Below are 22,099 nucleotides of genomic sequence, written 5' to 3' on the forward strand. Positions count from 1 at the left end.
AGCTGAAACAGCGAGATACCCGCAATTATGTCTTTAAGAACCTTCCCCCTTCAGCCCAGGAATTTAGTTGCCCAGCGGCGGTGAACTAGACTCAAAAGGACCCAGGGGCCATGCATAGGAGTCAGGAGCGCCGTTTGACTCCCTCCGAAGATTATTGGGCGAGTAAGACAAGGCAAAGGAAGCTCGTCGCTTATTGAGGAAGATGGCCGCCGCTCAATTTGCCAGTGGGTTCAGTTAAATTGCTGCGGTCCCTCTTCGTCATCCGAGATCGAAGACTGAAGATCGTTTGTCTAGAAATCTTGACCAGGGCGGCTGGCCGATGGACTCGATGGAGACCCCGTCATAATCTCAGATTGCCGGGTTGCCGTCCGACAAAATTAAAGCTTCTGGAAGAACTCGAGGTCATTTCGCTCTGGCTCTAGTCCAAGCATCTCGTTTCAGTCCTGGATGGCTGGAATACATTCAGATACAAAGATGGTGCGAAACTGCGAATTGACTCCAAACCCAAAACCCCCATGGGTTCTCACGGATGACTTGGCCAGAGGGGAAAGGAAGAGCAAGTGGGATTGCAAGGTACGGACCACCGAGCGCTCGGTCGTACATACGGGCGTGCATAAGCGACTCTGCGTTGGAGCAATCAATAGCCATGCACGGGGCCAGACCATCCCGCGATCTGTATGCCAGGTCAACTCGTCACATCTGCAAACCAGGCTCCGAGCATCATAACTCGTTTCCCACAAGGAAAAACAAGCTGCCAAATAAGGTGATGTGACAAGTCGTGGCAGTGGAGTTCACGAGCTCTCGCGGTGGTTCCGGTGGGCAGCAAGGTCAGGAACAGGAACCGCGTCCGTCAGGGCAGGCTGGCTCCACCGGTCGTGGCTGAGTGCGCTCGCCGCTAACACCGGACTTCGAGATCTTGGGGTCATCATTGGCGTCGAGGGAGGGAAATTGATTCTGACGATCCAATAACAGTTCTCCCTCAAGGGCAGATTTCTTTAAAATCGAGCATATCGTGCAGAGTCGGCCACTGAGAGGGCATCACGGAGCAAAGCTCTGCAGAAGGATCATCCTCGGGCTGCCAACTCATCCCGAGTGGAGGCCGGTGCCTGAAGACGAGAGAGCCGTCTTTCTCTCAAGGAGGGAAAATGCGGGAGCAGCTAAGATTCTGAAGTTCACGAGTTCAGCCGTGAGTAGATCATTGAAAACCGATATCAAGAAAATGGTGAAACCGATGCAGGACCCTGGCCACCCGAGATTGTGGTACTCACGGAGAGAGTTTGTACCATGGTTTGAGCCCTGGAGCTCAAGGACCTGGAGTTGGGAGATCGGAGATGCCGAGATGGTGGTGCGTCAGTGCCTTGTGGCCTCAGGCATTAATTAGCGTGTCCTTTGTTCTGCGCCGTCTCCCCTCGACTGGGCACAATAGTGTAGCACGCGGTCGAGGGGTCTATTATCCTCAACATCACTTGAATTCCTACGTCCATTTTTCCATATTTTCTTTCCAGATGCAGTCGCTGTTCTTTAGAACTCGAAAATAAGAAACCCTTCGTGCTCGAACCCTCTTTTTCGCTTCTTTTCCGAGCATCAGTTTCTGGGACACCGATAATGGCCCCAGTCAGCCTCCTCGCTCGTCTAAAGAGTCTGTACGCAAAAGAAGACGGTAGGCCGTTTGCATGCTAATTGAAGTGCTCGCTCGATGTTTCAGTTTTACTGACTGTCCAACTCAGATGAGCCGGCTATCTCGGCCCAGGCAGCTGCTGGTATCTCGGTATGTTCTCTTGGTCTGAGCGTTTCCCAGCGCCTCTATAAAAATAGCACCACCATTTGTTCTCAGCAAAAAGGTGGATGCTAGAAAAGGGGCTCAATACTCCCCTTCCCGAGACAGACCTCCTACCAGAGAGCAACTGCTGATCTCTTTGGCTAGATCTGTTTGACCGTGATCTACGTGCTACCATTCTATGTCTCACCTGCAACGCGGCCGTCCGCTACTCTTAGTCGCGATGCGCCATCGGTGATCAGAGCCAGGATTCGAGCAGTGACGCTGTCTTGTTTCTTCTGTAGCTTGGCTGTCCTGTGGCTCATTGTTGCCAAGGACGACTCCTCCGTCGTCGAAGCTCTCAAGCTCATGGGTTGGTGGCCCCTTGACCTCACGGACGTCCTCCGTAGCTTGATCTTGACTGCAATCCTTTTTCTCGGACCCCTTTTCGAGCGTGGGGTTGCCGAGGGCGAATGGAGGGAGTGGTTCAGTAGACCACGAATCTCTGAGGCGCTAAAGAGCTGGATTGGCTGGAGAAACTATGTAGCTGTGAGTTCGTGCCTGGCCCACCACTACAAGACTATCACGACTAACAATGAGATACACAGGGTCCGATCACGGAGGAGGTCATGTTCCGATCGGCCATAATACCTCTCCATCTTCTCGCCAGGGTCAGCCCAGGACGTATCGTCTGGACAGCACCCTTGTACTTTGGCGTCGCCCACGTGCATCATTTCTATGAGTTCCGGTTGACTCATCCAGACACTTCAATCATTGCCGCGATTCTTCGCTCATTGTTCCAGTTTGGTTTTACGACAGTCTTCGGCTGGTACGCCACTTTTGTCTACCTGCGGACTGGCTCTCTCCTCGCTGTCGTCCTTATCCATTCTTTCTGCAATTGGTGCGGGCTTCCCCGTCTATGGGGAAGGGTTGAGGCGACGGTGCCCATAGGGCCTGCTCTCAGCAGAGGAAAGGAGGATTCCGACAGAAGCTCGGATTACTCATACGACCAGCTCGGTATTGGATGGAGCGTGGCTTACTATGCTCTTCTCGTCGTGGGGGCTATCGGTTTCTGTTACGCATTATGGCCGCTGACAGAGTCTCTGCATGAACTGACAGAATTTCCAAGTTCGTCATGAGTAGAAAGAGTCTTTCCATGATACTCCATATGTGTCTATTGGTCTCTCCCCTCATCCGCATGGTACAGAGCGCCTTGGTGGCATCAATCAATATATAATGCCAGTGGCTGAACAGACAAGACAATTGCTAGCTTCGATCGCTTCTTTATTCTATGGAGCAATATAGTATTACCTTAATCGAAATATGCCAATGGATGAACCTTATCATCAAATCTCTCATCCCATATTGGCTCGTACTTTCTCCGCATATTGATAGCTTGCCTTATCAACCTCTTATCTCCGACTCGGCCTCGGTGTTCCTCGGGAAACAACTTTTGGGGCCTCATTTCTCAGCAGCTTGCAGCTTGAACATTTCTCCCGCAAATACAATTCAATTAGCTGCGTCGCATACTTTGAAACCGCCGGCAATATTGTCTTTTCTACGAGCAGAATGAGACTACGAGTCGCGGGCTGGCGATCGCCCGCCACCCGACAGACTAGAGCCGCATTACGGTGTCTATCGAGCTCCAATTGTCTGTCAGCCCGGGGACGAATTCCTCTGGATATTCCACCGCCGTTCCCTGTTACGAAAATCTGCCCGGAGCCGACATGCTCATGTCCTCCGACGCCGTCTATGCCCGAGGGGCTACCGCTTGACTATGACCATCCGCTCAGCGGGACGATGGCGGCCTACGCGCAACAGATTGTCATCTGCACTGGACAGAGGGACTGGACAAGTCGCATTGAAGACGACGGGAAGGGTCAGGGTTGGGGAGAGCTTGTGAGAGGTCTGAAGGGTTTACTGGGCCGCGGTGGCCCATATGCCGATGTAGGTCGCCTCGCGATCTTTCTTCCTCTACGAATGCGCCGACTAACTTATGCTTGATTCTGTAGCCCTTCAACAATGTTCTGGTTTCGAATTCCTCCCTACCACCTTCTCCTACCGGCGCTTCATCCTCCAGCTCTGCCTCGGCCTTCCTCTTCCCTAGCTTCAAATACTTCCCTTCAATACCCGTCATTACCTCAGGTTCATCAAATACGGACACCGACCTTTCAACCTTTGTTCGAGCATTCCTCCTTCCCACGCAATTAAGTCCAATGACAGAAACTCTACCCGAGCCACGGCATAGCGAACTGCTCCGGAAACCAGAATTGGCGTCCAAGTTCGCCGATGCTGTAGATTTGCATCATTCGCCTGTCATCCTCATTTGCGGCCACGGCGGTCGTGACATGCGATGCGGAGTCATGGCACCTGTCCTAGAAGAAGAGTTCCGAAGAGTCTTGGAGTCAAAGGGAATATCCACGCCAGGAGGTGCGGATGGCGGCGACATTGACCGTCCGGGCCGTGCGCATATAGGACTAATCAGTCATATCGGTGGGCACAAATATGCCGGGAATGTTATCGTATATATTCCCAAGAGCATGAAATACGGCGACTCTTCTGCTTCTCATCCGCTGGCCGGCAAGGGCATTTGGTATGGGCGCATCGAGCCCAGGCATGTGGAGGGTGTCGTGGAGGAAACTATCCTCGGCGGTAAGGTGCTGTCGGACCATTTCCGGGGTGGAATAGATCATGATGGGAGTATATTGCGTTTATAGAGCTTTTCTAGGGAGTCACATCCTTGCTTCTGTTGGGATTAGACAGAGGTGCATTTAAGTCCTTAAATGTGTATATAAATATTTTCAGTGTTTGGCTGCACATAAGATCAACAAAAAGTTTCGTCACTCCGTAGAACATGACTCCTGATAACATCCCTCAATAAAAGGCTTAACCAACACCCACAAAATACTTTCAATACACACCTGGCTTTGGATAAAAAAAAAATAAAAATAATAAAAAAAAAAAAAAAAAAAAAAATCCATTGTTTTGACTTTGCTTGCAGCTCGAAACCTTGAAGCTCCGTATAGTAATAGGTATCCAACGACACTAGTCTCAATCAGTCCTGATGGAACCCAGAAGCATCATACCTGCGGCGATCAAGTCATCAACCGATCAACCAAACTGTCCCAAAACACCTCAATTGCCAGCGATGGCCCAATCCCGGCGATGAATGACAGCAGGAACACTCAAAAACCATGCAGCACCTATTCCGTCGCCGATTGAGCACCCTCCGGGCTGCGCCCGTGCTCCGGACATGCACATTGTCACTACCTCCGCGGCCAACACCGATCCCCGGTCCCTACCGAGCTCTAGCCACCGCCGCATCGTCCAAAAGACTCGACCTCCCCGCCCTCGATAAGAAGTGGCAGGCGATATGGGAACAAGACAAGAAATCCGCGCGGGAGCGGCAAGGGGCTCAGGACGCCGCGGGCGCTGCAGCCGGCCCCAAATACACGGGCGATGAGAAGCCCAAGTCTTATATCCTCTCGATGTTTCCGTACCCGTCTGGGACGCTGCATATGGGACATTTGCGGGTGTATACGATATCGGATGTTCTGGCGAGGTTTTACCGCATGCGCGGGCATGAGGTTTTGCATCCGATGGGGTGGGATGCGTTTGGGTTGCCCGCGGAGAATGCGGCGATTGAAAGGGGGGTTTCGCCTTCCGGGTGGACGAAGCAGAATATTGCTAGAATGAAAGAGCAGTTGGGGATTATTTCGACTTCGTTTGATTGGGATAGGGTAGGTTAGGCTCTGCCTGGCAAGCCATGGAGTACGGTTGTGATGAAGGAGGCTTTGCTAATGAGGTCGTTTTGAGATTGTAGGAACTTACAACGTGCTCTCCAGAGTTCTACGAGCATACCCAGCGGATATTCTTGATTCTATACGAGAAAGGTCTTGCGTACCAGGCGGAAGCCATGGTGAACTACGACCCGGTTGATAAGACGGTGCTGGCGAATGAACAAGTCGACGCGAATGGCTTCTCTTGGCGATCTGGAGCGAAGGTCGAGAAGAAAAAGCTTAGGCAGTGGTTCTTCCGCATCACCGAGTTCAAGGAACAGCTGCTGAAGGACCTTGACTCTCTTTCCGGTGGTTGGCCGGAGCGTGTGCTCTCCATGCAGCGGAATTGGTTGGGGAAATCGTACGGCGCGAAGGTCAAGTTTCCTGTTACTGTTGAAGGTGGCGATGATAAGGATGTTGACATTTCTGTCTTTACTACACGCCCAGATACCCTTTACGGAGCGGAATACCTCGCCCTTGCGTTGGATCATCCCATTGTCTTAGAGGCAGCCAAGAAAGATGCGGCTTTGAAGACATTCTTAGACGAGGCGGCAATGCTACCGACAGATTCCAAAGTCGGGTACAAGTTGCCGAACATCAGTGTCACGAACCCTCTGCGCGTGATCGACAAAGATAGCCCTCACCTTGCCCGTCGACTGCCGGTGTATGTCGCACCGTACGTTTTGAGCGACTATGGCGAAGGCGCCGTTATGGGAGTGCCCGGTCACGACTCACGAGACTTCCAGTTCTTCAAAGAAAATGCGAACCCCAGCTCAATTCCCGTCATTCTGAGTGCCGAGAAGACATCCGCAACCGAGGTCGACTCAGAAGCAAGCGATGTCCCAGTCAGCGAGGCGAGACCTTTCACGCACGAAGGTTATTTGACTACTAAATGCGGGAAATACCATGGCCTTCATTCTCGTGAAGCTGCAAAGATGATCACTACCGATCTCAAAGCTACCGACCGCGCTGACTTTGTCGAGCAATGGAGACTGAGAGATTGGTTGATTAGCCGCCAGCGGTACTGGGGATCTCCAATTCCTATCATCCACTGCGACGATTGCGGTCCCCAGCCTGTCCCCGTTGAAGATCTTCCCGTCAAGCTGCCCGAGTTGAAGGGAGAATGGCTGAAGGAGAAACGCGGAAGCCCTCTCGCATCTGATGAGGAGTGGATGTCCACCAAGTGTCCAAGCTGTGGAGGCAAAGCAAGGCGAGATACGGATACCATGGATACTTTTGTCGATTCCTCGTGGTACTACCTCCGGTTCTTGGACTCTGCAAACAAAGAACAACCTTTCTCCCCCTCGGTGGCTCGGCCGGTCGATATCTACGTTGGCGGTGTTGAGCATGCAATCCTGCACCTGCTCTATGCTCGCTTCCTCTACAAATTCCTCTCCCAGTCGAATCTCTTCCCTGAGATCTCTCGAACTGGCGAACTGGCGACGCCTGCGGAACCCTTCAAGTCCCTTCTTACTCAGGGCATGGTACATGGCAAGACGTACACAGAGCCATCTACAGGCCGATTCCTTCTGCCTTCTGAAGTCGATTTGTCGAATCCAGACAAGCCGATCATCAAAAAGACAGGCGAAACACCGGATGTATCGTTCGAGAAGATGTCCAAGAGCAAGCACAACGGCGTGGATCCAACGACGTGCGTCTCGAAATATGGTGCCGATGCTACTCGGGCCCATGTACTTTTCTCGGCTCCTGTTAGTGAAATACTGGAGTGGGACGAGAAGAAGATTGTTGGTATCGAGCGCTGGTTTGTCCGGCTATGGAAGCTTGTTGCGGACGCAGAAGGCAGCCTGAAGAAATCATATAAGATCAAAGAAGCCCAAATATTGGCAGCATCCAGCAACTCAACATACCTGGAACCATTGCAGGACCTGAGCGATAACGATGCCGAGGCTTTACTCTCCACACACCAAACCGTTTACTCCATCACGAGCTGTATCGAGCAGAACCCCTATGGGCTCAACACTGTCGTCTCTGATTTGACAAAGCTCACCAACTCGCTCATATCCTCCACTCCTAACTCACCGCATATCCTTTACCTCACCGTTTCTTCCCTCCTACGCCTCCTGGCCCCAGTGGCCCCTGCATTGTCATCCGAATGTTGGGAACTCCTTCACTCATCCATTGTCTCAGAGCAACAAGACTCTGGGCTCAAAGTCCCAGCGATCTTCGACTGCCCATGGCCAACACCGCCCATAACAGCAGAACAAGCCGGTATCCTTGAAGCGCGCGGTGGACAGGTCGTTGCAGTTCAGATCAATGGCAAGCTGCGCTTCACTGTCACAATACCAAGGATGCTCTCAGGAACAACCGCGGAATCTGGTGCGACAGAGCAGGACTATATTGTCACCCGCATTCTGGAAACCGAGGAAGGGCGTCTCTGGTTGCGCGAGAAGAACGACTGGGAGAAGCGGAGGAGGGTCATTGTAGTCAAGGGTGGAAAATTGGTGAACGTTGTCTTCTAAACAAGGCATTGCTCGCGACCATAGACCTGTGTATATTAGATTTCATTGTTATTGTACAAAGTACCTTGTGAATCAAGCTCGTCATGTCCTCTCCATCGCATCCTCAAGATGACCGCCGGCGTCTCGTAAAATTCTCGGAATTTGCGCAGAAGCAAAATTGGGGTAAATCAAGCTTGCCGCCCAACACTTCGGATGAACTGGCTGGATAAGAACCTGGACTCCTGGAGTGTCCAGCTGTATGAGGAGTGGTGGAGCCTCGGAGCTCGCAACGGAGTCCTTCCCCTCATGCACCGACGCAACCTTGGGGGATGGTGAGACGTCGTGTCTGAGATAGGAAAACAGCTCGGTGAAAGCGCGGCGCAGGTTCGGTGTTTTGAAAGAGGCGATTCTTGATTCCATCCGCATTTCCCCCTCTTTTAAACAGGCACAGCTGCGGAAGTCTGGATGGGTCGCTCCTGCCACATTTATCTGTTACCCCTCAGCTGCGAAACGTCATTCTCGCTCTGCCCACAAATCAAGATTTAGATCGCGGATATGGAGTATGGCCTTCGCGGAACTACCAATGCACCTACATAACTGAAATAAGCGTCATGGTTTTGTTCAAGACCCTTCTGCTTTGTAGATTGTAGAGTAGCCTCATCGTTCTTTGCGTCATGCTTTGCTAGTTATAACAGCCGAACTCCCGCAGCGACCGACCCAGGTATCGATGTGCTACAGTGCTTTACTATGGAAGATCGACTTGAAATATGGTCTTTTCTCATCTGGACCCCGGTCCCGGTCCGACATCATTCAGTAATTTGTCCTATTTGTGGATGATCCAGGAGCTTGAATTTCTGTTGGCGATGGAGTTGAGTGAGGGGCAGGGGAGCCCCGCACTAGAGATTACCCCTCATGAGGGGTAGAATCCAAGTCTCAGTCGCAATTGTGACGGCGGGCAGTGCGGCCTTGTCAAAGCGGCCAAGCTATCTGCAAGGCCACACGGGACATGTGGTTGAGACAAGGATGCGCGACGGAGCAAATGGCAAAAGCCCCCGACATTGACTGAATGAGGCTAAAACATCCTCAGGGTCGAGGCTTCAAGCAACGCCGTTGCGGCGGCCTATGAAAGCTCCCCCTCACGTACGTAACCGCATGCGGAGACGATTCAGTGCCTTGATCCATGGGCAACCCCTCCCCTCCGTTTCCCGGGGGAGTTGCACGATCATGTCGCTTGCTTCCCAATCTCAGGTGGCCGACCAGTGGGACTCCGCCCCGAGAGAACTGGCCACCTCTGGAGTCTGGACCTCTCTCCGCTCACGGATACCCGGATGGAAATTGGATTTCTGAGTGGATTTACATTCAATGGAGGGGGGAAGAGGAGGTTGCGAAGTCGCTCATGGAGGAGCCCCAGCCATGCCTATATATTGGGCTATATTCCCCGTGTCTGAATGCATCTTCCTTCCATCTCATCATCTCATTACTCTCCAATCCAGCCTTCCTGTGACCGGATCTGGTAAGTCATCAGTCGCTCCCCTGTCTATCCCAGACGGTCTTCCTTATCCATGGTGCATATTCTCCACACCAGAATGTCATCCCCGCTCGTTGGTGCTTTGTCGTTTGAGTTCATGGATCAGAGTTACTGCCGACCGTATAAAGCAGCTGGCTGACCTCGCTCTTTAGTATCCTTCACTCTTCATCATCTCAACTTTCTAGCAATATCTCGTTGAACTCTCATCAAAATGGTACTTCTCAATTCATTCTCCCGTCAAATGCGGCGGCCCATCTCATCCCTCCTCTCCACCAATGCCTCGAGCAGGCCGACGCTCGGCCGCCGCTTCGCTGGTCTCAATCCTGGTGCACGTATGCTAACTGCCTCTGCGAACTTACAGGGTAAGGTTCTTATGGTCCTCTATGACGTAAGTCGTCCCTATTTCATTCTTCCCATTCGTTAGGGCAGCATAGTAACAAGCAATAGGGTGGCTCCCACGCCAGAGATCAGCCCGGTCTCCTCGGGACCACTGAGAACGAGCTCGGTATCCGCAAGTGGCTTGAGGACCAGGGCCACACCGTTGTGACCACCTCCGACAAGGACAGCGAGAACTCGACTTTCGACAAGGAGCTTGTCGACGCTGAGGTCATCATCACTACTCCGTGAGTAGCTTCCTTTGATATCGATTTTGCTTCACTTGCTGATTAGTCTGCTACAGTTTCCACCCTGGATACCTCACAGCTGAGCGTCTGGCCAAGGCCAAGAACCTCAAGCTCGCCGTCACTGCTGGTATTGGTTCCGACCACGTCGACCTCAATGCCGCCAACAAGACCAACGGTGGTGTTACCGTTGCTGAAGTCACTGGCTCCAACGTTGTTTCCGTCGCTGAGCACGTCGTCATGACCATTCTCCTTCTCGTCCGCAACTTCGTCCCCTCTCACGACCAGATCCGCAACGGTGACTGGAACGTCGCCGCTGTCGCTAAGAACGAGTTCGACCTGGAGAACAAGGTTGTCGGTACCGTCGGTGTTGGCCGCATTGGTGAGCGTGTCCTTCGCCGTCTCAAGCCCTTTGACTGCAAGGAGCTTCTGTACTATGACTACCAGCCCCTGAGCGCCGAAGCCGAGAAGGAGATCGGTGCTCGCCGTGTCGAGTCTCTTGAGGACATGGTTTCCCAGTGCGATGTTGTCACCATCAACTGCCCTCTCCACGAAAAGACCCGTGGCCTGTTCAATAAGGAGCTCATCTCCAAGATGAAGCCTGGTAAGTCTCCTGATGATATAGCAACTTGACCATGACACTAACCTTCTACTCAAGGTGCTTGGCTCGTCAACACCGCCCGTGGTGCCATCGTCGTTAAGGAGGACGTTGCCGAGGCCCTCAAGTCTGGTCACCTCCGCGGATACGGTGGTGACGTCTGGTTCCCCCAGCCTGCTCCCAAGGATCACCCTCTCCGCTACGCCGAGCACCCCTGGGGCGGTGGTAACGCTACTGTTCCTCACATGTCTGGTACTTCCATTGACGCCCAGATCCGCTACGCCAACGGTACCAAGGCCATTCTGGACAGCTACTTCTCCGGCCGCCACGACTACAAGCCTGAGGATTTGATCGTCAAGGACGGCGACTACGTCACCAAGGCTTACGGTCAGCGCAACAAGAAATGAACGGAGTCATGAGATGAGATGATGAAAATGATTTTTATGGCGCACTTTTTTGGTTTGTAACCCCACCGAGGGTGGTACATTTTTTATACTACTAAGCCATGATACCTGAATGAAAACATTTCAAAAAATATACTACGGACCAGCCCTATCTCTTTGTAAACTTGAAGTTCATCATGAACCGCCCATATCTAGCCTTGTAGAATCCATGGCTTTTGAGCTATATCTTAATATGCGCAAGAAAAAGGAATGCTAAATGAAACCCCATGTGGTTGTGTCAAGAAAGGGCGCTTAGAAATTGTAAAGGGAACGAAGATATAAAGTTTTACCGCTCATTTCAAGCGCCGTGCTGGACCTATTTAGACATATCTATATCAAAACACAGCCAGAGTTCCTGGTTAGGGCTCAAGAAGAAAAAAGAAACGAAACTAGAGCATCACTGATGACCCTCTCGACCCCTCCAATTCTCCCGATTGATCTCTTCATCGCTATCATCCATGAACCCCTCTTCAAGTTCCCGACTCAACCTCCCTTCATCCTCAGCAACAGTACTCCGTCGCCGCTCTAGCGCCTCTCGGTGCGCGGAGTCATTATTCATCCCGACCATGATCTCCCCTTCCTCGTCAAGGATGCTAATATTATCGTTGGCGTCTGAAATATGTGCTTGTTGTCGCCAGCTCGATGGAAGGAATCGGCGCATGATGGCGTCTGCTATACGTTCCCATAACGAAGACGTGTGCGCTGTGATGCTTTCCAGTGGGAGGTATTGCGAGTAGCGTTGGTGATAGCGGCGGAAGAATGGGACTATTAAGAAGGAAATGAGGAGGTATAGTCCTAGCGAGATCACAGCGGGGATGAAGAGGGTCTGTTCGAGGAAGGGATTAGTATGAGAGATTGACTGGAATGTCGATTCAGGAAGTATATAGTAGGGACCGGGAGTCCGTACCTTCGCGAAACTGGATGCGGAGCCCATCTCGACTTGAGCAGGTTTGAAGTCCAGCTTGTTATTCGTCGAACAGGAAACAATCTAGCGACCACATTACCGACCTCCAGTAGTCGTCATTGCACCTGCAAGATTCACTTTCAGGAGAATAATGCAAGTGATTTGAGGTCGTCCAACTTCAATCTCCAAGAATAGGTACTCCAGGCTGACGCTGCCACGTGACGAAAGCGGTTAGCGGCTTGTTTGACAGTTACCGCCTCAGGCAACAGTCTGGTATCATGTGATTTCCCGCCCCTGTGTGGTTCTAGAGCCGCCCCCCCCCCCCCTAATATACACACACACTTCGAGCGCCATTTGACCGGGACTTTGGTTTTCAGCGCAGGAGAGAGCTACGGGCGTTTGGTTTTGGTTGTCTAAGGTTATATCGCTCTAATTCTCGACTTTGGCTCGTCTCCGGATGTCTATCACAGGCGGAAGGTGACGGTCATATCTTGTCCCTCCCCTCTTGTTCTAATCGCGGAGCGGCGAGACTAGTGCAAATCAGTCAGGAGTGCAAGGCAAGCGACATATTCTTATCGCTCGCTTGAACTTTGATGTCACGTCTTCTGTGCGGAGTCCTGATCGTCCGCTTATTATCGACACAAATCCCTGAAGAAGAGACTTAGCCGGCTCTTTGTTCAGCGGACAAAACGCCCATGCTACGCTTTGAACCTCCCCAGCGACGGACGTCAAGATGCCAACTACCACATCCGCCTCTGACAAATCGAGACAAACATCGGCGGGCAAATCGTTTTTCGGAAGGAAGCTGCACAAGGAGAAACCAGCGGAGGACCGGTACGATGCCCATGGGAGTTGGGAGAGCCTCGCCCCGCCATCAAGTGCTGCCGGTTCACGATCATCACGATATTCGAAGCGGTCCTCGGTACAGTCCGTGGACTGCGGCCACGATATAGACGCCTCTTACCTTTCGTCCTCAGCTGGTCCGATCACATCGATTCCTTTTGATAGCTTATCCACCGATACCAAGTCGCCAATTCCCGTCGATTACCTCGGCCGAGCCGAAACCTCTCCTCGGAAAGAGCCTTCGCCAGGCAATTTAGCGAAAGGCGCTGGGGATTTCCATCAATACCCGGCGTGGAATCCGGCCGATATGCAGTGTAATCAGAAATATTCGCACCCTACGGGGCCCCGGCCGCCGCCACATGCGGCGGGCGTAGCGATGAGCTCGAGCTCTGCGGGTGATAGAGGGGCGCGATATCAGCAGTGGGGGAGACCTGGAAGTTCTGCGGCCAATACTGGGTTCAGTCATCACTCATCATCGACGGTAGATTCTTCGACGAATTCGCGCATGTCTATCGACCAAGCTAGTGTCCATTCTTCATTATCATCGAATACCCGGGGTTCAAGTTATCTTTCGGGGGATAGTTCATCGCGCACGATCGGCCCTTCTCATTCGTCTGATCGGCAGACCTACTTTGGAGTTGTAGATTCTGGTCGCGGATCGAGCGCACGATCACCAATACCACCCGCTCAGCCTAGAGTGCACAATACGGAGCAATATCTCACAAGGCCAAGGGATGATCGTGTCGTGGACCAGCTATTCCTTGAGTTGATGCAGAAACGAGGATGGCAAAATTTACCGGAGCAGGCTAGACGGCAAATGATGGCATATCCAGCAGCGAAGAAATGGACGCTGGTTCATCAAGATCGCTTGACAGAATTACAAGGAGAACAGAAGCGCAAGCAAAATGCGCGCCAAACTAGCCACGGACATGAGGGTCCATCAGGTATACTTGAACGAGCGGATGAGGAGGGCAGTCCTGAATGGTATGTGAAGAAGGTAATGGATGACACAATTACCTCCAAGCAATTGGCCAGTTTGAGTGTCAGTTTACGAACACAACCGATCAGTTGGGTGAAAGCCTTTGTTGAAGCGCAAGGTCAGATTGCTTTGACCAACGTGCTTGTCAAGATCAACCGCAAAAAAGTTACGGGTCCAGTCCCAGCACCCCCATCTGGCGACAAGGATTTGGATCGCGAATACGATATCGTCAAGTGTTTGAAAGCGCTGATGAACAATAAATATGGCGCGGACGACGCTCTCACCCATCAACAGATCATTGTGGCGCTTATCAGTACGCTACTTTCTCCCCGGTTGAACACACGAAAACTCGCCAGTGAGGTTCTCACGTTCCTATGCCACTGGGGTGAAGGGCAAGGCCATGAAAGGGTTTTGCAGGCTATGGACCATGTCAAAAACCAGCAAAATGAAACCGGCCGCTTCGATGCCTGGATGCGCATTGTGGAGGTAACAATTGATGGCCGTGGGAAAATGGGAAGTCTGGTTGGTGCAAGCGAGGAGTACCGCAGCGGTGGTGTTGGAATGGAGAACCTTCTCATGGAATATGCGGTTTCTACCATGATCCTGATCAATATGCTGGTGGATGCACCAGAGCATGACCTGCAGCTACGATGCCATATCCGAGCACAATTCACATCATGCGGCATCAAACGTCTCTTGTCGAAGATGGAGGGCTTCCAGTACGAGGTTATTGATAAGCAGATTGAGCACTTCAGGGAGAATGAGGCCATCGATTACGAAGATCTTCTGCAACGCGAGGGCAGCAGTACGAAGGATAGTATCGAGGGAGAAGTGAAGGACATGACCGATCCTCTTCAAATTACGGACGCCATCGCAACCCGCATCAATGGAACAAGAGCCCACGACTACTTCCTTTCAGCTCTACAGCATCTACTTCTCATCAGGGAGAACTCTGGAGAAGATGGTCTTAGGATGTACCAGCTTGTGGATGCTATGCTGAGCTATGTGGCGATGGATAGAAGGTTACCGGATCTGGACCTGCGGCAGGGATTGACTTTCACTGTACAAAGCTTGCTCGACAGGCTTCATACGGATGCAGAGGCCAGGCAGGCGTACGATGAGAATCTGGAAGCTCGGCAGATCGCGGAGGCTGCAATTGCCGAACGCGATGAGATGAAGGCGCAGGTTGAGTTGGGTGCGGACGGTTTGGTCAAAAAGCTACAGAAGCAGATCGACGAACAGACCGGTATCATCGAACTACAAAGCAGGCAAAATGAGATGATCAAGGCTGAGCTCGCTGATGTACAGAGACTTCGTGCTCAGGAGCTGCAGCGAAACGAGCTTGAGACTCGCGAACTTTACCTCATGCTTCGAGACGCACAGGATATTGCGGCGTCGAATGCCAAGAAGTCCAACATGGGAGAAGCCGAGACAGATCCAGCTCAGATGAGAGGTATTTTGGACCGGGAAAGACTGCTTGGACGACTTGAGAAGCAGCTTGAAAGAACAAAGACCCAATTCAAGTTAGAAGGCAAGGTCTGGGGCCAACACGGTCCGTCAGATCGACTGCGCGAACTTCGTGAGCAGATGGACGGCGATGCTGGACCTAGCGAAGAGTTCGAGGAGCAGGCTCGCCTAAACCTCAGCCTGAACCCAGTGGGATCCGTGTACCGCAAGAGAACCTACATTCACGGTGCGGAGGACACACCCACCGAGGAGCAAGGCCAGAATGATGAGGACGTTGTCTATGAAAAGGCGCGTCTAGTGGATCTTCACCGGCCACGCATGAACCCAGAACAAGCAACCGGCCTTCTAGGTGAGATTGCTGCCAAGGTTCCGAAGATTGGTGCTGCCGCTGAGTCGGAAGACACTAAGCCTGCTGAACCCGAACAGCCAGCAGAAGATGCATCCGCGAAGGTCGATGAAGCTCCAGCGGACGAAAAGAAAGCTGACGATGAAGGAGCTGCAGCTGCAGCACCCCCGCCTCCTCCGCCTCCACCACCTCCGCCACCAGGCGTCTCTGGAGCACCTCCCCCTCCGCCTCCCCCTCCGCCGCCGCCCCCAGGAGGTGCAGCCGTTCCTCCTCCACCCCCTCCACCTCCTCCTCCTGGCGGTCTTGGTGGGCCTCCTCCTCCCCCACCTCCACCACCCCCTGGTGGCTTTGGAGGGCCACCACCCCCACCGCCGCCTCCTGGTGGAGCGTTCGGGGTACCTCCTCCCCCTCCACCTCCCGGCACAGTCATCGGTGGTTGGAGAGCAAACTACTTGGCTTCTCAGGGTCTCCCAGCTAATGCCATCCCTGCTATGTCATCCATCAGGCCTAAGAAGAAGCTCAAGGCCCTTCACTGGGATAAGGTCGATACCCCTCAAGTCACAGTATGGGCAACTCACGGCACAACCCCACAGGAGAAGGAGGAGAAATACGTTGAGTTGGCGAAACGAGGAGTGTTGGATGAGGTTGAGCGTCTATTCATGGCCAAGGAGACTAAAATCTTCGGCGGTGGTGTGGCGGCCAAGCAACGCAAAGACAAGAAGCAAATTATCTCAAACGATCTGTCCAAAAATTTCCAGATTGCCCTCTCCAAGTTCTCCCAGTTCCCTGCTGAAGACGTTGTCCAAAGGATTATCCATTGTGACACAGAAATGCTGGACAACATGGTCGTTATGGAATTCCTGCAACGAGACGAAATGTGCACAATACCGGAGAACGTATCGAAGCTCATGGCGCCATATAGCAAGGACTGGACTGGACCTGATGCTGCCAGATCTGATCGAGAACAAGATCCCAACGATCTTACTCGTGAAGATCAGATATACCTTTTCACTGCGTTTGAACTCAATCACTACTGGAAGGCGAGAATGCGCGCACTTGCTTTGACCCGATCCTTCGAACCGGACTATGAGCATATCTCTGCCAAGATCAAGGAAGTTACACGAGTAAGCGAATCTTTGAGAGACTCTGTCTCCTTGATGAACGTGCTCGGCTTGATTCTTGACATCGGTAACTTCATGAACGACGCCAATAAACAAGCCCAGGGTTTCAAGCTGAGTTCTTTGGCCCGTCTCGGAATGGTCAAAGATGACAAGAACGAGACCACATTCGCAGACCTTGTTGAACGTATTGTCCGAACTCAATATCCCGAGTGGGAAGATTTCACCGAGCAAATCAGCGGCGTTATTGGCCTTCAGAAGCTCAACGTCGATTTACTGCGGACGGATGCGAAGAAGTACATTGACAACATCAAGAATGTGCAGGCAAGCTTGGATGCGGGCAATCTCAGTGATCCGAAGAAGTTCCACCCTCAAGACCGAGTCAGCCAGATTACCCAACGCAGTATGAAGGATGCTAGGCGGAAAGCAGAGCAGTTGCAGCTCTATCTGGAAACTATGGTCAAGTCGTTTGATGATATCATGGTCTTTTATGGCGAAGATAACACCGACGAGGGTGCTCGGAGAGACTTCTTCGCGAAGTTATCTGCATTCTTACAAGAGTGGAAGGTAAGCTGGCGCAGTTTTTGTTACACCTTTTTCGAACAGTACTAATCGGATTTATAGAAATCCAAGGAGAAGAACTTGGCACTGGAGGAGAACAGAAAGCGTATAGAAGCGTCCTTGAATCGCAAACGCATCAATGCCGGCCTTGCAAATGGCGCAGGTACCAATGCAGATGCTCCAGCTTCGCCGGCTACAAGCGGAGCTATGGATTCGCTTTTGGAGAAGCTGCGTGCTGCTGCCCCTCAGGCGAAGGACCAGCGTGATCGTCGTCGCCGTGCGAGATTAAAGGAACGGCACCAGGTCCGAGTCGCCTCAGGGCAAAAGATACCAGATCTTGAAGACGCCGAAAATGCAGAGAACGGCGGTGACGGGGAGAACAGTGCCGCTGCCGATCCGAACGCCTCAGAGTCCGCCCTATTAAGTCCTCCCCTTCAAGAAGGCGAAGGGGACTCACCGAATGTCTCGGAAAGCGAAGACGTTGCCGACCGCGCAGCAAGCATGCTGCAAGGGCTAAGAGATAACCCCGACCCGGAACGCACTCGAAGACGTAGAGAGAGTGCAGAAGAGGAACGAAGAAAACGCCGGGCAAGGAGGCGCAACAACGGAACGAGCGGAAGCAAAGACAGCACTGATACTACGCCTCTATCCCCTGTGACCGAACCGACCTCGACGTCGCTTGATGAAGTGGCAGATCCAAACAGCATGGCTTTGTCCAGTCCGCCAAACGGAGAAAACCCGACCTCGAACCCTCCAACCATTGTCTTATCATCTAATGCCTCTGATGCGGCTGACGATGAGAAACGGCCTTCGTCAAGCTAATACGAAGGAGAAATGACACCACGCACCAACCTACTACCACTTCCATTCCCTAATCTAATGTTTGATAGAATTTTTGATGTCGTCTCGGAGAACCCATTATTATTACCTTGTCATGTATAATACCTCTTCGACTCGCCCATCCCATCCCCGACTCCTCACCCTTTCGTTGCATGTTTTTCATGTTTTGTCTTTGATACTAGCCAGCGTGACGGGACCAGGTTTGATGTTATGATCATCTTTTCCTCCTGCCTCTCATTCCATGTTTTCCTGCATCATCCTGCGATTACTGTTTGTCACCCTTGTTTTCCCTTTCGATAGTACATCTTTCACCGCATTCCTGAGCATTTCCATTTCTTTTTTCTCTGTCTTCTCTGAGTCGACTGCTGTCTGTGTACATATTCTCCTTCTCTTTCTCCTTATTGTGTTGATATGTCTGGCCTAATAGTCGTGGTCGTATTGGTCAAGAATTGAGCGTACGAGTCTGTTATTCGGCACGCGGGCGTGGCGAAGTGATTGAATACTATCAATTCCAAAACCTGGTTTAACACTAGCTGTATGATGTCTTCCAGGTCATTGGCCTGCTTTTGTCTTGCTGAACATGTACCGTATAAGATCACGTGATGCGGAGCTTGTATCTTCCCCGACACCTCCGAGCAAGAACAACTCAACGCTCAATTTGCTCCAGTTTTTTTTTTTTTTTTTTTTTTTTTTTTTCACCAATTCACGTTGATAACCCTTCCCCGTCTCCGCGCATGCGGGAAACTCTGTTTCGACACTTGCGATGGGTTGTTACCCCCGTTCGCTCGCCATTGGCCCGACTTTGGGGTAGAGCGCATCCAGTCCGCCATGCGTTGAATACCTCCATACCATCCGCAGCGCAAAGCCGATGCTTCTCGGCGTCACGGCCGACTCGTTTGGCTCATGAGGGCGACTCCACCATATATGCACTCTCTACGGCTCCTGGTCGAGCTGCGATTGCTGTGGTGAGAGTTTCTGGACCGGCTTGTGTCGAGGTAAGTGAATTACATACCTCATCGAGAAGTACTAGACCAGGGCTGATTGCCATTGGCTTTGTCTCTAGGTATACAAAGCACTGTGTCCTAACGCGCCACTACCGCGACCCCGTTATGCGGCCGTTCGCACCCTCTACGACCCGGCCTCGAGCTACTCATCTCGCCAGGCATGTGTTTTGGATGCCGGAGCTCTAGTGCTATACTTTCCAGGACCAAAGACCGTCACCGGGGAGGATGTACTCGAGTTTCATCTACATGGAGGATCAGCGATCGTCCGGTCCGTCCTGACAGCCGTCGCGAGTACCGGCAGTGTAGACCGCTCGGTGCGGTACGCAGAGGCAGGCGAGTTCACCCGAAGGGCGTTCATGAACGACCGTCTTGATCTCCCTCAGATTGAGGCGCTGGGTGATACATTAGCGGCAGATACGGAACAGCAGCGTCGCTTGGCTGTACGGGGCGCGAGTGATGCGCTGGGGAAACGGTACGAACAGTGGCGGCTGCAATTACTCTACGCGCGGGGGGAGCTGGAGGCGCTGATCGATTTCTCGGAAGATCAGCATTTCGATGAGTCTTCTGATGAGTTAGTTCTATCTGTTGCTTCGCAGGTGCGGGCTCTTAGTCGGCAGATTGCGCTGCATATTCAGAATGCATCAAAGGGCGAGCTAATGAGGAGCGGTATTAAGGTTGCCCTGCTTGGGGCGCCAAATGCGGGCAAAAGCTCGCTTTTGAACAGGATTGTTGGCCGGGAGGCGGCTATTGTCAGTACGGAAGAAGGCACTACGAGGGATATCGTGGATGTTGGGATCGACCTGGGCGGTTGGTATTGCAAGCTGGGTGATATGGCAGGTATTCGATCGGAGCCTAGTAGCCCATCCGGGAATGCGATAGTGATTGGCGCTGTTGAGAAAGAGGGCATCCGGAGGGCTCGCGCGCGGGCTTTGGAATCTGATATCGTCGTTGTGGTCATTTCTGTAGAGAGTGGATCCGATGCCGCAACTCCGTATTGTCTTGCCGTCGAGCCCGACGTCGTTCACGCGGCCAATGAGTGTGTGGCCGCGGGAAAGCAAATTATCGTGGCCATTAACAAGTGTGACCAACTACCACCACATCTTCAGAGCGAGTCTGGTCAAATACCGCATGAGTTAGCCCTCAAGCTGAAACAACTCTTCCCCGAAGTGTCGACAAAGCGCCTCTACGGCATTACGTGCATCGAACCCTCATATGCGCTTTCTCAAACCGAGACGAACACCTGGCCGGCCTTCCTACAGGGCCTAATCTCAACCTTTGAGGAAATGGTCACTCCATCTGGAGTAGAAGGAGACACAAACGGTCAATATGACCGGTCATACTGGGAAGATTCGCTAGGTGTGAGCCATCGACAAAGTACAACTCTGCAACTATGCCTGCGGAGCTTGGATGATTTCCTGGCGCAAGCTACTCCTTCGTCTCATGGGATGCACGATCGGTCGCAGGAGGTGGATATTGTAATGGCTGCGGAGCACTTGCGGTATGCTGCTGATGCGCTCGCTTCGATCACTGGTAAGGGGGAAAGCGGTGATGTTGAGGATGTGTTGGGTGTGGTCTTTGAGAAGTTTTGCGTGGGGAAGTAGCTGTCACGTTGCCTGTTGGGATGTCTTGAGCCGCGTTGCGCCACATTCTGTCTACACCAAAGCTTTGCGGGCCACCGCTAATCGGTGCCATTCGGGTTGGTTATAAGAATAATGTAATATCACCAATGAATCTTGAGGTACCCAGATTTCCCTTAAGCTAGGCCTTACGCTCATTAAATATATCATAAAATGTTCGGAATCAGCAGCATTACGCATCATTTACTTTTTAGGGTTCCCTGGGCACATCTGCTTAGCGCTCCTATCTCTTCCGCTCTTACACCTTCCCCCAACATTCAATCACGACAAAGCCCCTCGTCAAAGTCAGCTTCAGCATCTCATCCCCCAACAAGCCCCCAAATTAATAATGCCTTATCCCGAACCTCACATCATCACCCCGCTTAGCCCCTCCAACCACGCGCACACCTGCATCCTCCTCCACGGCCGCGGAAGCAATGGCCCGGAATCCGCAGAGGAAGTCTTCTTCTCACAGACCTCACACGGCAAGAATCCGCCCGCAGCCCTGTCAACCTGGCGCTGGGTCTTCCCTACCGCGCGATTACGCTGGAGTGAGACTTTTGAGGACTTGACTGCTTGGTTTGACCTTCCTTCGCTGGTGTATCCGGATGAAGGGAGGGAGACGCAGCTGGAAGGGTTGGGGGAGTCGGTGCGTTTTGTTAGGGGCGTTTTGAAGAAGGAGGTTGCTATCCTGGGGGGTGGAGAAAGGGTGATTTTGGGTGGGATGAGTCAGGAGATGGCGACGGGGTTGTGGACTTTGTTTTCTCTTGGGGCATCTGAGGATGGTCTGGGAGAGAGGATGGGTGGTTTTCTGGGGACTTGTGGGTGGCTGCTGTTTGCGGGTGATATTGAGGGGTTACGGGTGGGTGATCGAGGAGATGGGAATGGGCGGGCGAAGGCTGCGTTGGAGTTCTTCTCGAAGGAGATATGGCCTGGTTCTGAGCTGGGCAAAACTGATGATGTTGATACGGTTGTGCTCTCGGTGCCGGTGCTTTTGATGCATGGGGCTGACGATGCGTTCGTGTCGATCGAGCTAGCGAGACAGGCGAGGAGGGCTTTGGAAGAGACGATGGGAATGCCTGTCCAATGGCTTGAGTTTACGGGGGCTGAGAATGACGGGCACTCGGTTAAGGAGCCTGAGGGCTTTGATAGGATTTTACGATCCTTTGAAGAACGAAGCAGCATATAGGCTGTGTTGGACTCAGGAAAACGTCAGTTTTGGATAAAGGTCAGAAACA

The 22,099-nt window shown here is 52.3% G+C and overlaps 6 protein-coding genes across 6 annotated transcripts; 5 read left to right on the top strand and 1 right to left on the bottom strand.

Moving 5' to 3' along the window:
- Positions 1-1,605: 1,605 nt before the first annotated feature.
- BDV17DRAFT_283251 (Sucrase/ferredoxin-like-domain-containing protein) lies at positions 1,606-4,473 on the top strand (the record flags this gene model as incomplete). The annotated part of the gene is made up of 6 exons (XM_073760326.1): positions 1,606-1,660; positions 1,728-1,768; positions 1,925-2,305; positions 2,365-2,884; positions 3,417-3,703; positions 3,769-4,473. The coding sequence occupies 6 exons, from the start codon at positions 1,606-1,608 to the stop codon at positions 4,471-4,473; spliced, it is 1,989 nt and encodes a 662-aa protein (XP_073613333.1).
- Positions 4,474-4,702: 229 nt separating this feature from the next.
- Positions 4,703-8,400, top strand: BDV17DRAFT_269397 (leucine--tRNA ligase NAM2). Its single transcript, XM_073758572.1, has 3 exons — positions 4,703-5,496; positions 5,580-7,340; positions 7,404-8,400. The coding sequence occupies exons 1-3, from the start codon at positions 4,951-4,953 to the stop codon at positions 8,013-8,015; spliced, it is 2,919 nt and encodes a 972-aa protein (XP_073613334.1). The 5' UTR covers positions 4,703-4,950; the 3' UTR covers positions 8,016-8,400.
- Positions 8,401-9,190: 790 nt separating this feature from the next.
- Positions 9,191-11,272, top strand: fdh (formate dehydrogenase (NAD+) FDH1). Its single transcript, XM_073758573.1, has 5 exons — positions 9,191-9,507; positions 9,675-9,910; positions 9,970-10,145; positions 10,202-10,746; positions 10,801-11,272. Exons 2-5 carry the CDS (start codon positions 9,734-9,736, stop codon positions 11,145-11,147), a joined length of 1,245 nt encoding a protein of 414 aa, XP_073613335.1. The 5' UTR covers positions 9,191-9,507; positions 9,675-9,733; the 3' UTR covers positions 11,148-11,272.
- Positions 11,273-11,283: 11 nt separating this feature from the next.
- Positions 11,284-12,316, bottom strand: BDV17DRAFT_269400 (uncharacterized protein). Its single transcript, XM_073758574.1, has 2 exons — positions 12,091-12,316; positions 11,284-12,009 (listed from the first exon to the last, which is right to left on the bottom strand). Exons 1-2 carry the CDS (start codon positions 12,115-12,117, stop codon positions 11,581-11,583), a joined length of 456 nt encoding a protein of 151 aa, XP_073613336.1. The 5' UTR covers positions 12,118-12,316; the 3' UTR covers positions 11,284-11,580.
- A 504-nt stretch (positions 12,317-12,820) lies between these two features.
- On the top strand, positions 12,821-20,846 carry BDV17DRAFT_283254 (formin sepA; the record flags this gene model as incomplete). The annotated part of the gene is made up of 14 exons (XM_073760327.1): positions 12,821-14,277; positions 14,317-14,628; positions 14,665-14,914; positions 14,957-14,971; positions 15,011-15,118; positions 15,152-15,211; positions 15,242-15,488; positions 15,525-15,574; positions 15,611-15,668; positions 15,705-17,407; positions 17,465-17,811; positions 18,292-18,301; positions 19,150-19,236; positions 19,305-20,846. The coding sequence occupies 14 exons, from the start codon at positions 12,821-12,823 to the stop codon at positions 20,844-20,846; spliced, it is 6,246 nt and encodes a 2,081-aa protein (XP_073613337.1).
- Positions 20,847-21,210: 364 nt separating this feature from the next.
- BDV17DRAFT_293496 (alpha/beta hydrolase) lies at positions 21,211-22,050 on the top strand (the record flags this gene model as incomplete). The annotated part of the gene is made up of 1 exon (XM_073762623.1): positions 21,211-22,050. One exon carries the CDS (start codon positions 21,211-21,213, stop codon positions 22,048-22,050), a length of 840 nt encoding a protein of 279 aa, XP_073613338.1.
- Between the last annotated feature and the right edge of the window lie 49 nt (positions 22,051-22,099).

Source organism: Aspergillus undulatus (genome assembly GCF_047715775.1).
Source record: "Aspergillus undulatus strain CBS 261.88 unplaced genomic scaffold BDV17scaffold_42, whole genome shotgun sequence".
Taxonomy (NCBI): domain Eukaryota; kingdom Fungi; phylum Ascomycota; class Eurotiomycetes; order Eurotiales; family Aspergillaceae; genus Aspergillus; species Aspergillus undulatus.